General features: G+C 39.6%; 1 protein-coding gene across 3 annotated transcripts in view; it reads right to left on the bottom strand.

Moving 5' to 3' along the window:
* Positions 1–78: 78 nt before the first annotated feature.
* The window catches only part of ITGB6 (integrin subunit beta 6), a 31864-nt gene continuing 16272 nt past the window's right edge, over positions 79–15670 (bottom strand). For 2 of the 3 annotated variants that reach the window (XM_050899742.1, XM_050899744.1), the window contains 7 exons: positions 13766–13900; positions 13137–13554; positions 11978–12200; positions 9321–9418; positions 4449–4568; positions 2159–2325; positions 79–270 (listed from right to left, as the gene is read on the bottom strand). In XM_050899742.1, coding sequence (XP_050755699.1) covers positions 169–270; positions 2159–2325; positions 4449–4568; positions 9321–9418; positions 11978–12200; positions 13137–13554; positions 13766–13900 — 1263 coding nt within the window. In that variant the 3' untranslated portion in view covers positions 79–168. The remainder of the gene's footprint in view (positions 271–2158; positions 2326–4448; positions 4569–9320; positions 9419–11977; positions 12201–13136; positions 13555–13765; positions 13901–15670) is intronic. The other variant, XM_050899743.1, reaches the window with a different exon arrangement.

Below are 15670 nucleotides of genomic sequence, written 5' to 3'. Positions count from 1 at the left end.
CCTTTACCACTAATATGTTATCTATAGTTTTCCCAACACAAGATATATTTTCTCTAACAGAATGATTATACCACTGCAACATGCAAACAAATATCACATAATCAGCTGAGAAGAAACAAGTGTTTTTCGATTTCCTGCCAGTAAAACTAAGTTGTAGTGTCGGAGGTGCTAATAGAAATCTGCAGCCATGGCCCCTTTTTGCTTTTCTTGGTTCTTGTAAGTTACGTTTTTAAAAGTGGTTGTTGAGCCTCTGTACAGTGGATTTGTTTCCTAAAAAAACAAACAAAACAGAAGAAATGAGAGTCATGCAATGTTTAACTCATCTTGGCATTGTTTCAGCTGCAAGCAGGTGTAGCTGCACACCACTGCCTTGAGCGTATCTCTTCAGCAAAGGGATCATTTTGGTCCATGATTCCTGACCCAGCATTACGATGCAGGTCGTACATGCACCAGCTAGTACTACTCTGCTTTCCAATGTGCAGAATAAGATGATTTGTACACTACTTCATGAGAAACTCGGGCCAGACATCTGTCTGGCCCAGTAATGTGTTCCCAACAGCGGGCGACGCGGGCTGCCCGTGGAAAAGCTGACACGTTTCACAAACTTCCTGGGTCAGAGGGGATGTCCTCCTTCTGTGGATTTGTCTATAAACATTTTGAATCCATGCAAACGTTTGTCATCCAGAATATCTTTGGAAATAAATTGTATGCTCTAAGCAAGTGCTGTGTAATGATGTCTTTTGGCTGCTGTGGAGCCTGCTATCTCACCGTGCTTCTATGGGAAAAGTCAGTGAACAAACGTCCTATCTTCAGTTTCCCCAGTCATAATTTTATAGACCAGTAACACACCCTCCTCCCCCTGTTTCTTTTCCCTAGCAAGGACTTCTGGTCTATTCTTTGTACAGAAGTAATTTTGTACCTTTGATCATTTTAGAATAGCCTTCAGCAACTCACTTATATTCCAAGCTACTGAAATTCAGACTGGTCTATATGAGGCAGCACAAACCAGTCTAGGGTCAGGAACATGCTTCCCTTCACATCTGCCTCCCAGATTAAAGTAATGCATATCATCAAACAATACCTTACAAAATATGTCCAATGTAATTTGTGTATCAAATGTTGTGGTTAGACCATTCTAAAAGCACAGATAGTGTCTCAGCGGTGAGGTGTGACTTGTCACAGTCCTCTTGCTTGAGCCACACAGACTGCCATGCGTTGGGAGAAGGGCAGGTCCCACCCGGGCTTTTAATCCTGGCCTCTCATCATTCACTTCCTATCATTTCCTCTTGCGACAGAAAAGAAAATTAAAATGCTTCTGTCAAGTGTATCTTTCCCTTCCCTCTTACCATATGTAGCTCTCCCGAAGGATTAAGAAAACATTCTTAAGTGGCCTTGCCTGTAAGTAACTGATTTTTCCCATCTCAAAAGCTGAAAGGCCAGCAGTGTCCGTTCTTGCAGAAATGTTGCAATCACAGGGCTTTGTACGAGAATGGAGTGGGGTGAACGGCAGCATATCGCCTGTCCTCCTGACACCCACCAGAAACGCTTACTCAACATGCTTTTTTCCAAAGAGCCTCAGAAGTCTTAAAGCTTTTGCAGAAGAGCAGAAGAGTCAAGGGCAGAAAGGAAAGAAGAAAAGGGAACATGCGGTATAAGCTTGCATTAGACGTCCGCAAGCTATAGATAGAAGATAAGGCCTGAATTTCTCTGGCATTTACCTACATTTTGGACAGCTTACATTCCTTGCTCCTCTGTGTGAGTGGGCTCTCATCATGACAGAGGCCATCAATAATCTCTCTTTCCTAAAACAGGCTCTGTTTCTGGGAAGAGGGGTACACCTCTGATAATTACATAGGCAGTGAACAACTTTGCTAAGATTAATCAAAGGCGACTTACTAATTAAAAACCAACTAATTAAAAAATGTTATCTACATGCTTTTACGTGTGGAAGAAATTAAACCAGGAGATTGAACTCTAGCTATTTTTCATCCCTAAAAAAATTGTAATTTTACTTTATAGAATACTAAATGTAGTGAAAACCTACCAGTAAAATCTATCAATTTAAAAGAACAAAACCAAGACACAGAATTTTAAAGGCAGTAGTGCAGCATGCAACCATATTAAAGAACTTTATGTAAAATCAATGCATTTAACGTACCGTTTGCCATTTAACTTTTGATTTTTCTGCTTCAAACTTGGCCACCTCTTTTCGGTCTTGAACTGACACCAGTAATTTCCATATACAAAGTAAAACAACGCCAATGAGGAGGATAGCAAGGGTGACACCCACCATTATCATTGGGATATTTGGAAGCTGTGGGCAATCTGTGGAAACAAAACCAGTTATGACTGTGGATATCCAATCAATAAACTTTAGGCAATTAAAAACAGCCAAGAGGCATGCTGGGCTTCTCATTTGCTGTGAGCTGTGCATGCCTTTTCCTTCAAGTCCATGTTATTTTCCTCCTGCTAGCTTGCTAAAGGGTTTGTGAAACTGTCTGAAAAATATTGCATTAAAATATTAAAAAAATTAATTGCTAACTTCTTCCACTGCTCTTTTACCGTGTTGATTAGTAGCTGCTGGATACAGACCCAGATTCTGAAGAGAAGAGTTAGAAAATTATTTTCAGATCTGTGTCTATGTAATTCTAAAAAACAGGGCTGAGTTGACAAGACTATGAATTTTACAATGTTACAGCTGAAGCTCTACCTCAATTAACTGATATTCAGTGTGTTGCAGAGGAAAAGATTCTAGCGAGATCTATGTCAGGGTAAAGTCACCAATGATATGGAGAAAATAGAGGAAACTGCATTTCACTCATGAAAACAATGAGGAAAAAAATCCATTAGACTTGCTGAAAACGTTGGACTGAAGAATTTGAAGGAATTTTGCATTTCAAGTTCTGCAACAAACTTTATCATATAATATTTCAGAGAGTCAAAACTGAAGTTTTTGCTTCGCCGAAACACAAAGAAGTTTGATTATTTTAACATTAAAAAGTATTGCTCATGAAAGTCGGTGAATGCTACTATTTTACAAAATTTTCTGCTGAACCATGGTTTAAGGACATCGAAAAATTCATTTCAGTCTTATTTGGCTTACATGATTGTATTTCACATTACTTTTTGCTTGATGTCATCATTTAACTAATTCTGAGGGGTCTGGTTTGAGCAGTGGGTTAACACTCTGGCTACTGGTGCTGTCTTGACTTCGGTTCCATAAATGAAATCAATTTCTAGAGCATTTCTGGAGGTCTCATCTCAGTTCACGTTTGCATGCATCGCAGCTGCCACAGCACAATAGTTTCAAGGGCCAGGAGCAGAACAGCAGATGACAGCAAAGTTGGTCATTGTAGAGCTGTGGGAGGGCTGCTACACAGTGTTTAATGAACTGTGCCTTCCTTAAGATGCTTCTTTCACTTTTTTTTTCAGATCTACTTAAAATGCATTGTAAATGTATTTAATGAAGAGAAAATCTTAAATTCTTGAGTCTTAGGAGTGTAGTTTACAAAGGGATGTGCTTCTTTAGTACTAGCTTTGTCACAACCATCTTTGCTGTAATAGTAACCTATACAAAACCAGACTACTGTTCTTATGGTAGAAGCTGCTTTTTGTGCAGTGAAATCACTTTCATTCTCACATGTATGTATGTATGCTAGAGAAAGGCTACACAAAAGGTTAATGAAATAAACACCATTTGCGCCAACAGAACAAGGTTACAAATCTGCATGGCTTTCCCTAAAACATAACTAACATTTAGCACTGAGACACTAGGCGTGTCCAAAAAAAAAAAAGGGGGGGGGCATTTTTATTGCCTGGAAACTAAACTGTTTGGCAGCTGAAAAGTGGTGTCTGTGTTCTCTCCTGTCTCACAGGAGAGCTTTAATGAAAGATCCCTTAATTAGGAGCTTTAATGAAAAATCAGTAGTGAAACAACAGTAAATAAAGAATTAATGTTAAATGAAAGGATATAGAGAGATCTGTTGAATATCTGTTAGTTATGCAAAATATTCAAAACTTAATGATACTGCAACATGAAAAGTAATTATAAATATATTTTAGAATTTCATCAGGTATACCCAATCAGTTTTTTGGATATTTGTCCATCTATGAAATATATGTAATTTCAAAGTGAATTATAGTTTTCTCATACAATGCAAATGACATTTGGTATCATCATCTTAGAATTGCACAGGGCTTTAGAAAAATTAACTTGCTCTTGCAACCCAGGGATCATTCTGCCCATCTTTCATGAAAGGCCAAGTATTTATTTTACTACCACATTAAATAAGTACTTGAGGAGGTGCTTTTTTCACTGGCCAAAGGAGAGCTACAAACACAAAGAGGTGCAGTGCTGCTTAAAAGAGCTCAGCTTCTGGATAGCTCACCCTGCCTGTGTTTTTAAATCAGATTTCATGTAGAAAAAGCAATATTCACTGCTTGCTTACCTTTTTGTTCTATGCTATGAATGACTGTCCTTCCCTGTTCATCCATAGCCAGTAGAAATGTGGTTATACATTCATTTTCCCCCTGCAAAGAGCAGGGAATGGATTTATCCTCTGAATAATCTGTAGAGGGAGGGAAAAAAGTAATTCATCAGATCAAATAAAATTTAACAAGAGAGACTGCTGGCATCATGTTTGTCACAGCCTCGTCTGTGGATGGTAAAGAGTGAAAGACGAAAGCAGAAATACCCTCAGAATTTCTGCTAAATGTAATGACTTTTCTTCCAACCCAAGCTTTGTTTTGTTTCCGATTTTTCACTTACATTTCCGAAGAACTGATCCAGGTGTTGTCAATCTGCACTGACCATCTAGTGCACCTTATTTATCTAGTGTACTGTGAATGTCAATGAATTGGAAGTGCTTCCAAGATGCTTAACCACCAGCTGTCTAGGAAATGTAATAGTCCCCAATTACAGGACAAAGTAAACAGTATGTTCTCTTTGGCTTACGGCTACTCCTACCATGTCTAGACTATGTTTCAGAAGTAGGTATACATACATCAAACAGCAATGGATACTGTTAAAAGGGGTGCCATGTATTTCTTCCACAATAGCCCTCTCAAAGATTAGTGTGTCCAGTACTGTCACAACAGTAAATATAGATTAATAACAGAAAACTGCGATTCTGGGATCTTTGTAATGTGATTCCAGGGGAAGCAGATAAAAAGTGACCTGAGATGACAGCCTGCCCCCATTTATTTGTCTCTCCATTTAATGTATATCTGCACAAAAACTTAATCCTTTTTTTTTTTTGCCAGATGAGTCCTAACAGGGAAACCTTTTCTGCTGAGAAAAGTTCATTCAAAGGGAACAGGGAGATAGGAGGAAGCTGGCTGTGAGGGACGATATAAAGCAAATAAGACAATTGAAAATTGAGACTACAGGTCCAGAGCCAGAAATGCCGTAATTTGGAGCATAACCAGTATATAATATTTTTACAGAGCAAAAATATCTGACCTTATAACTGTATGCAATAATACCTCTGGGGCTGAACGCTTATTATGTTTCCATATAACCCATGATTTGAATAGCATTGGAAATCTAGGTTTGCTTTTCAATGCATTTTTAGAAAAACTTCTTAGGTTTTATTTTTAGAGGTAAGAAAAAACAGTAAGCTTCTCAAACATTTCTTTAAAAATAATTGTCACTCTCCATTATTTCTTACCTATTCAAAACTCTTACTGAAATTTCATAAGCAACTGTGCTATAATATGAAGAGTAATGAAATATAAAGTAGGAATCAGACAGGAATATGGATTTTAAAGAAAGCTATGGTACATAAATAAGCGCTCACTTTTTTTTTTAATTGTTTATAATCATAAGGTTTAGTCTTATAGAAAACACTATTGAACACCATAGAAAATATGAAAGTATAAATAGTTGACTAAAATACAGTTATTTTCTCTGCTTGTTATAAAAAGAGAATCACATCTGGTTGGATTTTAATGGAAACATGCTCTTGATTTGTGATAATCTTGTATTTAACCGGTTGCCTGTCCTTGATGGCAGAGCAATGTGTTGTCTATCAAGGCGACAGGCAGACAAGACTTGCTGATTTAACAAGATTTGGTTTTGTTAGAAGGGCCACAAACTGCAGACTGAGTGTACTGAATTAATGGCACTCATTGCCAGGTCACAATTCAAGTAACACTGTCACAAGTTTTGCAATATTTGTTGTTTCCCAACTCTTTTAAGCAAGCAGATCCAAAGAATATTAGCTTGCTTTTTAAAAAAAAAAGGGTAGTTGTTAGCTGTCCTGAAGGCAGAGAAAAACTTGCAGGCATATTCCAAATATCATCCACAAGGCAGTAAGTGCAAATATATTAGTTATTTTTAAATTGTAATTTTTAATTTAATGTCATAATTTGAGACCAAGGGGAGCAGAAATCTGATTATGTGAAGGATGTTGAAATGAAAGCAAAGATGCCAGTTCAAGCTATTCAGAGCCCAGCCTACGCTCGGTATTTTGATTTCTCTGATGTTATTTTTAGGATGAGGGACCACTAAGAGAGACTATTGCATAGATTATTTTCAGTTCATCGGCACAAAAATTTGCCTAGGTAGGTTAGCTCCTGTAATTTACAGCTGTGTAATTTTCTGCGTTCTGCAGTGAATCATCATACTTTTCCCACTTCTGCCTGCAGTCTAATTCCATTAATTTCAATGGTGTTTGAAATCGCTGCAGTCAGACTGGAAGAAGAATTGGGTAACAGTGGCAAGCTGGAGCCTCGAAGTGCAAAAGACCGTTTCCTAACAGATACTTAGATAAAAGATTCAACAAAAACAATTGACTGTAAATTTAAATGTCGTTATGCCCTTTCTTGTTTGTCTTGCTCAACAAAATGCTTTTTTTGAACAGTTTCATCTCACTTTGAGTCAGAACAACAGAGCAGCGCTGATATAGAGGTTTGTTCAGGCTCCAGCATCCACTTTGTTGCTGCACTGGAAATTTGTGTGGTGTCAACACTATGAGGTAGGAAAAACTCAGTTTCTCCAAGGAAAGTGTAACTGTCCCTGTTGGGCTTGTGGCAGGAGCAGCCTGGTGCCCTGTGGCCAGGGTGGTGGCAGGAGCCACTTTTTAGGAATTGTGGTTCCTCCTGGGAAGCGAGTAGAGCAACAAGGGCTCCTCTTACGGCCATCTGGCAAAGGGGGGATTCGCCTGATTTAATATTCAAATATTAAAAATGGATGAAAATACATATTCAGAAGCGATGCCTGCCATGGAGATAAGCCCAGTAAATGTGAAGCCATCAGGACCTCCACAGCTGCTGTGCCACCCCGTGCCCTGCTGGATCCCCAGGCGGAGAGGCTGCCCGCGCCGCGGCCGCACCGGTGACCGTGCTGCAGGGGAGCAGGAAGAGAAACCCCCGGCACCCACAGAACCGAAGCAGAGGAGGCGAAAGGCACGGCTCAGAGGCTAAAACAGGCATTCCCAGGAAACAGGAAAATGTAAAGCCTATGCTTTTTTTATTGCTCCACAGTTCCAGTCATTGTGTTGCAACATACGCATGCAAAAGAGAAAGTAAATCTTTAAAGTGCTAATATTTTATTTAACCTAGAGCTATTTCTAGTTTTCAAAAAGCCTTGAAGCATTAAAGAAACTGAAATGTAAACCAGAAAGAAGCAGTACGCTACCATATGAAGTTGCTCAATAATCTGTCTTAAATATTATGTGGTGGTCTATTTATACCACTTTCAAAATATTTTTTTTGTTTAGGTAGTACAATTTTGATTTTAGGATTTTTTTTAATTATTATTATTTTGGAGATTTTTTTTTTCCTCTCAGGACTTCTTAGTGAGGCTACCTCCATGCCAAAACAAATCCTTTGAGCTATTACACAAGCATTTAAGAGGAAACACAGTTTGCAACAGCTTCTTTTTTCTTTTTGTTTTTGAGGGGTTAGGATGGGAACAGTTATCCAGCCTTCACTACAGCAGTTGCTGTAACTGCTGCAAATAAACTTTAAATCTAAAGAAGTCGCTGACAGTCCCAATCAGGGAAGCACAGGACATAAAAAAAAGGAAATAAGCAGGAACAGGAGATGATGTTGTCATGCTCATATTCCTGTGACCTCTGTGTATGTGAACAGAGCCATGTAAGTAACTGTTTCTGCTCTTGATTAGTATTCGTTATATTTGAAAGTAGAATGTCTTATATATTCCTAGCGACAAATATCTGCCATCTGGCAATAGCAACCTGAAAACTTTACTAACTACAGAGATACAATAAAAGTGCTTACATGTTTTTGAAGCTTGTAAAGGCATTTTAATATATATAAACAAATACTGATTTCTAGAAAGGCAAAGCATGATAATAATTTTAATAAAAATACAAAATTAGAATTACTTTTCCTTACAAGGGCAATATTTTCAAATTTTCAGCTCTGTATTATGGAGTAATGTCATCAAAAACAAAAGGTGTAACTTCATTGGAAAGATGTAAATCAGTGAAATTTCTGCATGCATGTAGCTCTGGATGGGCTTCCAACAGTTTGCAGACACAAACCTTAGATGTGCATAGAGCATTCTGCGTTGTCATCCTAATTCTTACATTTGTGTTATTTAATGCTTATGGTACATCTGTGATGTGGATATAATGTACCTATGTCCTGCCTTACCTAACAATTGCATTTTGCCATAGGATTGGGACTAGAATTGCCATTAGAATAAATAGAGACTGCCTACTGAACAGGCAAGCAACCTTCCTCTACAGGAAAGAAAAAGAAGCGCTATTTCATTTAAAGTTCTATTTTTTTCCTGAGAGTAGTATTTTATTGAAGGTTAATTCCTGTTCCAGAAATTCCCATTGATGGAGGGCAGTTTTGAATTAGAGAGAGCAACTGAAAGATGTGCTTAGCCTTTAGAATACTAGAAATGTCTTTGCCACAGGTTAAAGGGCTGTGACTAGTTGCCAACTGTAATCAAGAGTCTGCATAAGGACTGGAGTCAGGTTTTGCATTTGTATGGTAAAAGAAGCCACACTGGAACTCATGATACAGGCATGACTTAAACTCAGGGGCTTTCATCAGCCACTGATTTGCAGGGACTGGTATTTATTAAATTCTATACTTTCTTACATAAACTGCTTAGAAAGTAGATGTAATCCAATGAGTTAATTAACCTGGAAGGCTAATACCAGCCCTGATCTGCATTTCCGACTTACCACAGAAGAACCGTAGACAGACAGCAATTGCCTTATGAGCCTTAATATAATTCCACGGCAGAAAAACAAGGCTACTTTCAAATATAAAATTACTGAAAGTGGAAACTATCACTAATCATGCACACAGAGAAAAGGAAGACTGAGTATACAAACCCTTTGTGGTGCTGACAGTTGCATCAACCAATTTGCATTTTTCACTGCATTCTCCCTGTGACTTGTCGTCGGAAGCCAAGTGACATTCCACACAGCTCCTGCAGAAAATAATTCAGCAGCTCATCAATCTCTGCCTGTCACAAAGCAACAATATAAAAGCCAGTACGTATGCATCTGCATTTTAAAAAGAAGCTAAACAAAAGATCTTGTGCTATAGATACAGTAGTTCTCAGAAATATGATAGGTATTGCCACCAAAAAAACCCAACCCAACAAAAAAAACCCAACCCAGCTGAATAAAGGTGTTGTGGATAAGCTCTCTCTTGTCCTCTTTTCTCTCCCAGCTTATTAGCTACCAGACAGAACCCCAGGCAACATTATTCATGTAGGTCTATCAAAGACATGGGGTTACTCACACATAACATTCATTTTCAAAAATAAATATTCTGAACTAAGCTCACACTAAATACCAGCTGAATGAATGCCTATCAGATGAACGATATCTGAAATCGACTTCAGAGATCAAGCTGGGGCACCTACTATAAGTCTTCCTTTGTTGAAAGTCTGTTGAATAATGTATTAAACACTATTCCGGTGTCTCAACAGATGTCTCTTGAATGTGATTACTTGTCTCAGGAATTACTCACTTAGATCCTAATTATACTAATGCAATTTATTGGAAAATTATTTACTTTATTTAATGGTGGAATGACTGAAATATTATTTAAAAACACAGAGCCTAAACCAATTCCTTTAGAAGTCTCTGAAAATCTTCCCAGAAATTCAGTGAGGATTTTAATAAATCCAGAGTTTATTCATGGAAAAAGGAAACAATGAACAGAATTCATATATGAAAATTTTTGATGCGAAATGGATCTTGCTGATTCTTCACAAATAGTTTCAGCCAGATTGAGGGGCTGAGACTCTGAGAAGCAGCCTGAAGGACCGACTGCTTAAAGAAAAGAAAAGAGAATAACTGCAACAAAACATCCCCAAAACACCTGGCCATCTCCTGTTGCATTGGGTTACACATATCCATGGGAATATGCTGAGGCTGCTGAGATTATCTTCATGGGATGGAGATGACCTTAGCACTTGCTCTGGAGATGGCGAATAGTAAAAGTGAGCGGGTAATGGGATAGCCTCTATCTCATGGAGACAAATTCAGTGTTGTTGGTGGTTTTGTCATATTTGCCATGTTTCTCGTACTACCACTCTTTTTCTCGGCTGCCTAGCCATTGATCTCCATCCCCTCTGACCTGGTCTTTCAGCTGTCTCGGTTACCCTACCCAAGTATTCCCAATGTTCTCTCTCTTTTGGCTTTCCGTGACCTGTGTTTCAGCAAGGGAAGACACTGAAACAGAGAGAAAAGATCTAACACTGCATACAATATGCATGTTTAAATAGGCTAATGTAATGCCCATCGTGTAACTTTATATTTCTTATTCTCTGCCAGATTGGGCAGAGCAAAGCAGCAACATTGTCCTTTGTGTTTAGAGCAGTTGCATGCGGAAGTTCTCTTTACTTAAAGCTTTGAACAAACTGATAGGCTTGCTTTTGTAGGTCAAATTTAGCACTAACATAAATGACAATTTAATCACATGCCATAGAATAGCTTCTCATCTCAGATACAGTATAGACTGCAATGGCAGGCATGAAAATACAGTGGCAGAGAGCTGGTATGGAAGAGAAATGGGCCTCAACTCTAAATAAGTAGACATGACATTGTCATGAAACATTAATGCAGCTTACACTGACTCAGTGCTCAGCAAGCAAAACCAGGGTCATTAATAACATGTATTCTGTGAAGCCTAGTTCAACTTCTAGCTTACATTTCTACTGAAGAGTGCTCGTTTTGGACTGACTTTAGCCCTGCAAGAGCTCACGTAATACAAGCATAAGCATGGGTGTACTTAGAGTGGTCAGCTTTGTGTCACACATATTTTTGGTTGCTTTTCCTATTATGCACCGTAGCATACACCGTGCATCACAGCAGGAAAGCTACATAAATTTTGTATGCTCAGTGAACAGAAGACACTTCACCATTTACAATCAATTTATCATGAACTTATACATGACATACAGCTACCCACTGATTTAATCCCCAGACTATGACCTAGTTTATCATAGTTGGGCCTCTTTAATTCAACCAAGCTTAACTGAATTTGGACTATGAATTTGCACGTGTGTAAAGCTTGAGCAGACAGTGTGACCTTATTAATTCATATGCATGAGAACGGTAATACAAATGCCAAATTTTTCTGAGAGTCCTCATTTTTGCTGTGGCAGCTATGCTGGGATGTTTTCATTCTGTACTGTGGACTGGAATGAGGTTCATCTGTTTTTGTCTGATGTTATCATATAAGGCCACCATTCTGATTAGTTGTACAGCCAGGGACAGCAGCGGAAGTGTGATATTTTACTTGTGCTGCTTGAAGGTGATTAAATTGTTTTTCATTAAGTTCTTTTGTACAAGAGTAATGCTGATAAATGGTTGGTGTACGAGTTATGACTGCCCCTCTCAAAGGGCAAAGAAGCTCTTGGGTTCTGGTCTGTAAATCCAATTTACAGTAGTGGCAGTAAGGAGACTGCTGAGGCAGTATAGGAAATAGATACCTGCATGATACAAACATCAGAGACGTAAAATCAGCACATTACCGCCTGGAACTGCAAGGGTCACCGCAGAGAGGGCATTTTTCACACGTTTGGCCTGAAGCCCCCAGATGGGTGCAAGCACACGACCCACAGACGCATTCGCCTCTCCCACTGCACAGTGTCCCATCCTCAGCAATGCAGGCGCTGGTGTCAGTTGTGCAATTACAGTATTCACCAGTCCATCCACTGTGGCACATGCATTCCCCACAATCACAGTCACCATTGCCTGGAAAAACATTTATTATACTTCAAATCAGTCTCTTAATAAGAATCTGAATGATGGCCTTTAAAATCATTCTCCTTAATAGCAGATATTTTCCCCTCTCCAACTCTTCTCACTCTTAAACATCTTTCTTCCTCCCCCAGCATTTTCAGTTTTAAGCCAGAGGATCAAATTTTCGCTTAGACTGGCTGTAAGCCAGTGCAGCTCCATTCTCTTCACTGGAGTCCTCCACACAGATCTTATCTCCTGACAGTGCACAACCTAATGGGTAAATCCTCTTTCATTTATAGCAGCATAATTTCAGCCTATCTATTCAGCACAACTTCATTGCTGGTTCCTGCCAGTTTAGTGCTATTCCCATTGTTTCAATAGAATCATTTCTGGTTTATAATGGTATAGCCCAGGAAAAAAATTATAAATACAAGTTCTCAAATTATGATTGTATTTTACTAAGATAAACCAAGAATCATTGAGGTTACTGGGTTAAAATTATAAAAATATCAAAATTATCCTAAAAGTGATTAATTAAGATTAATTAAGATTGCTATGCTTTGATAATTATGTCAGAGTGAAATTGTACACTGGCTAACACTGATGTATGTCAATATACTTACCTAAACTTCCTTGGAGCTACAATCATCTACAGCCATTAAAAGTCTGACCCAGTGCGATGGTAGCTGATATGCTCCAATAAGGCCATGCCAACTTAGACTAGCTATGGAGTGGTTAAACGTGTCGCATTTTTAAATTTGAAAACGGGGTTAAAAATTGTTTCTTGTTTTAAGTCTAAAGATCATTCAGAAATAGTAAATTACACTTTATACAGAACTGATTGCAACTGAATATATGATGAAAATATAGATCCACAAGCTCGTACCTAAGAGTGAGGCAATAAAGCTCTAAAACGCAGACACTAAAAATAGCGTCAAGGGACCGTACCTCCACACTGGAGCCCTCTGTGTCTCACACACGAGAAGTCATCGCATTCACAGTGTGGCCCATACACCTTTCCGTACAGGGACGGGTGGCAAACACACTGCCCGCAGTAGCAGTCGCCTCTCCCGCTGCAGGAGCTCTGCTCTGCCGAGCCCTTGCAGGAGCTGGTGCCGAGGGAGCTCTCGTCGCATTCGCAGTGTGGCCCCACGTACCCCGGGCTGCAGACGCACACCCCGCACTCAAACGATCCTTTCCCTTTGTTGCATTTTGGGCTGTTCATCTCGGCCTTTGCCTGACAGTTACAGCTGCATTGGGGATGAATTTCCATTTCCAGCGTGTCACTGAGCCCCACTGGTTTTATCATAATATGCCTTATGTTTTTTTCACAAGAGGAGAGACTTACAGTCACATTGAAAGAGACCTGGAAGAGAAAATGGTGGCTGTTGAGAGCTGCAGCACACGTAGCTCTGCTCTGGAAGCACATGCAGAGGGCAGAACAAGAGGGTTGTAGATACTGCCTACTTTTTTGTAACTTGTTTGGAGGAAGATTATTTAATAAAGAGCAAACTCTCTACCTTGGTGTCCTAAATTCTCTGAACTTCATGTCTTTTGAGAATTTGTTCTTTACTTACTGTGTCTCCCACTTTCACATGAGAGCATTTCCTCTGATGTGGAAAAAAGGTCCCATTGTTACAGATGGCTGTGAAAGAGAGATTGAGCCCTTCTGTTTCTCCCAAGATCTCCAGCTCCACCTCGGACCTCAGCTCCTTAAAGGAAAAAGGTGTGAGATGAATGGAGCGATAACACTGCCAAGCACTGCTAATGCTCCACAACTGTGTAATGTGGACTGTAACTTATCCTGATTTACACAGGAGTAAATTTGTGGGTTTGGCACTTTATTTACGGGCAAGAAAAATGGGGAATGAGCAAAACAAAGCAAGTGCCAACAGAACCGGCTTTCAGTGGAAAGCAATGGTGGTATCAGTTTAATATCCGCTATCATGGGGCTTATTTCCTGCCCTTGCAGGAGAATAAATTCAATGTTTTATTAAATCATCTTTCATCAATAAGTGCTCTGCTGACTGATACAGGTTTTCCTCTAGCTCTGGTCTTACTGAGGAACAGATTTGTGTCCCTGATTGCATTGCTAGCACTGGGCTTTTCCTGATTAGCCAGCCTATGTCAATATTGCTCCCTCTTTGTCTCTCCTGGTAGAATCAAACCGCACAATCTCTCTCACGGCAGGGCAGGCTCCGAGTTCAATTTTGCCTCAGTGCGGGGCCTCCATGAGTGAGCCCGATGTTTCCAGGGCCAGAGTCAAGCCCCACAGTGAGGTCCCGCAGCCGGGGCGCTCGCTCCCTTCCTGTCTTCTCCCGATGGAAATTCCTGCTTCATGAGCTGTTGGTGCTATTTCAAGTTGTATTCAACAACGTTCTCATTTCTTAAATCGATTTGTTCAATCAAACTTTCATTTCTTAAGTGAAAAACCTACTTCCTGAACTCTCTCATACCAGGTTTTTATATTTAACTCTTTAAAATATTTTATAGCAACTTTGCTTACACAACTTAACCTTAATCCAAAGCCTATAGCAGACCATGGGGAAATTCCCTATGACTTCATTGGACTGTGGATCCAGTAAATGGAAATTTTTCAAAAGTACCTCAGCAACTGCTGAGCAGAAGTCTCACTGACTTGGCTTTGTGCTCTTGTGAGCTTAATTGCTTTACAAAATACCCTCTGCACTTCAATCAGAGCATGAGGATCTCGCTGACCTTACTTCAGTGAGTCATTCTAGTAAAGGCATCAGGATGACTCACTGGAGTAAAGGTCTGGTGGGGTAAAACAAACTAATAGTAGAATAGGTATAAACCTGCATAGACAACAACTCCCTGTCCTTTGTACATGTCCTGGATTCCCTGGAAATTTGTCTTAGGGTTGCGTTTGGTGGGGGGGTTTTAACATCTTTTCATTTGGAAAACCTTGTCAGTAAACCAAAGCAACACATGTCGTGCAAGACTCATTCATGTAATACCCAGAGCTCTTTCCAGCACACAGCCAGAGCAGTAAAACTGTGCCCTGGACATCAGGTTGGTAATGTTGGTAGCTCTGGATACGTCCGATTTTCCCTTCACGTTTGTTTTAGAGTCAGGTGCTTATGTTGCTATTGAAACAATGCAGAGAGTCTTAGATAACAATTTGTTTGCAATAGCTGGGCTCTCACAAAAGGACCAAATATAGCAAACCTCTAGATAAAACTGTGAATGTTGGTATGTGCTGATGTTACAGGAAATACCACCAAATAGTCCCTCTTCCACCAGCTGCAAAACTACGAGGCTCAAATAGAGTGCAACTGTGAGAGAAAATTAAATGCTGCTGAACACCAATTCCTAACGCTTTGAATCCTGGTGTCTGTACTGGGTCATTTGAACATGCTTTGCTGTTGTGAGAGGTCAAAACACGCACCTTACGCCACTGAAATTGAACGCATAAGCTGTGACAAACTCCAGTTTCTTAGATCTTAATATCTGTGAGGACT

This window comes from Gymnogyps californianus, chromosome 7 (assembly GCF_018139145.2).
Source record: "Gymnogyps californianus isolate 813 chromosome 7, ASM1813914v2, whole genome shotgun sequence".
NCBI lineage: Eukaryota > Metazoa > Chordata > Aves > Accipitriformes > Cathartidae > Gymnogyps > Gymnogyps californianus.
This window is presented reverse-complemented; position numbering and strand designations above follow the sequence as displayed.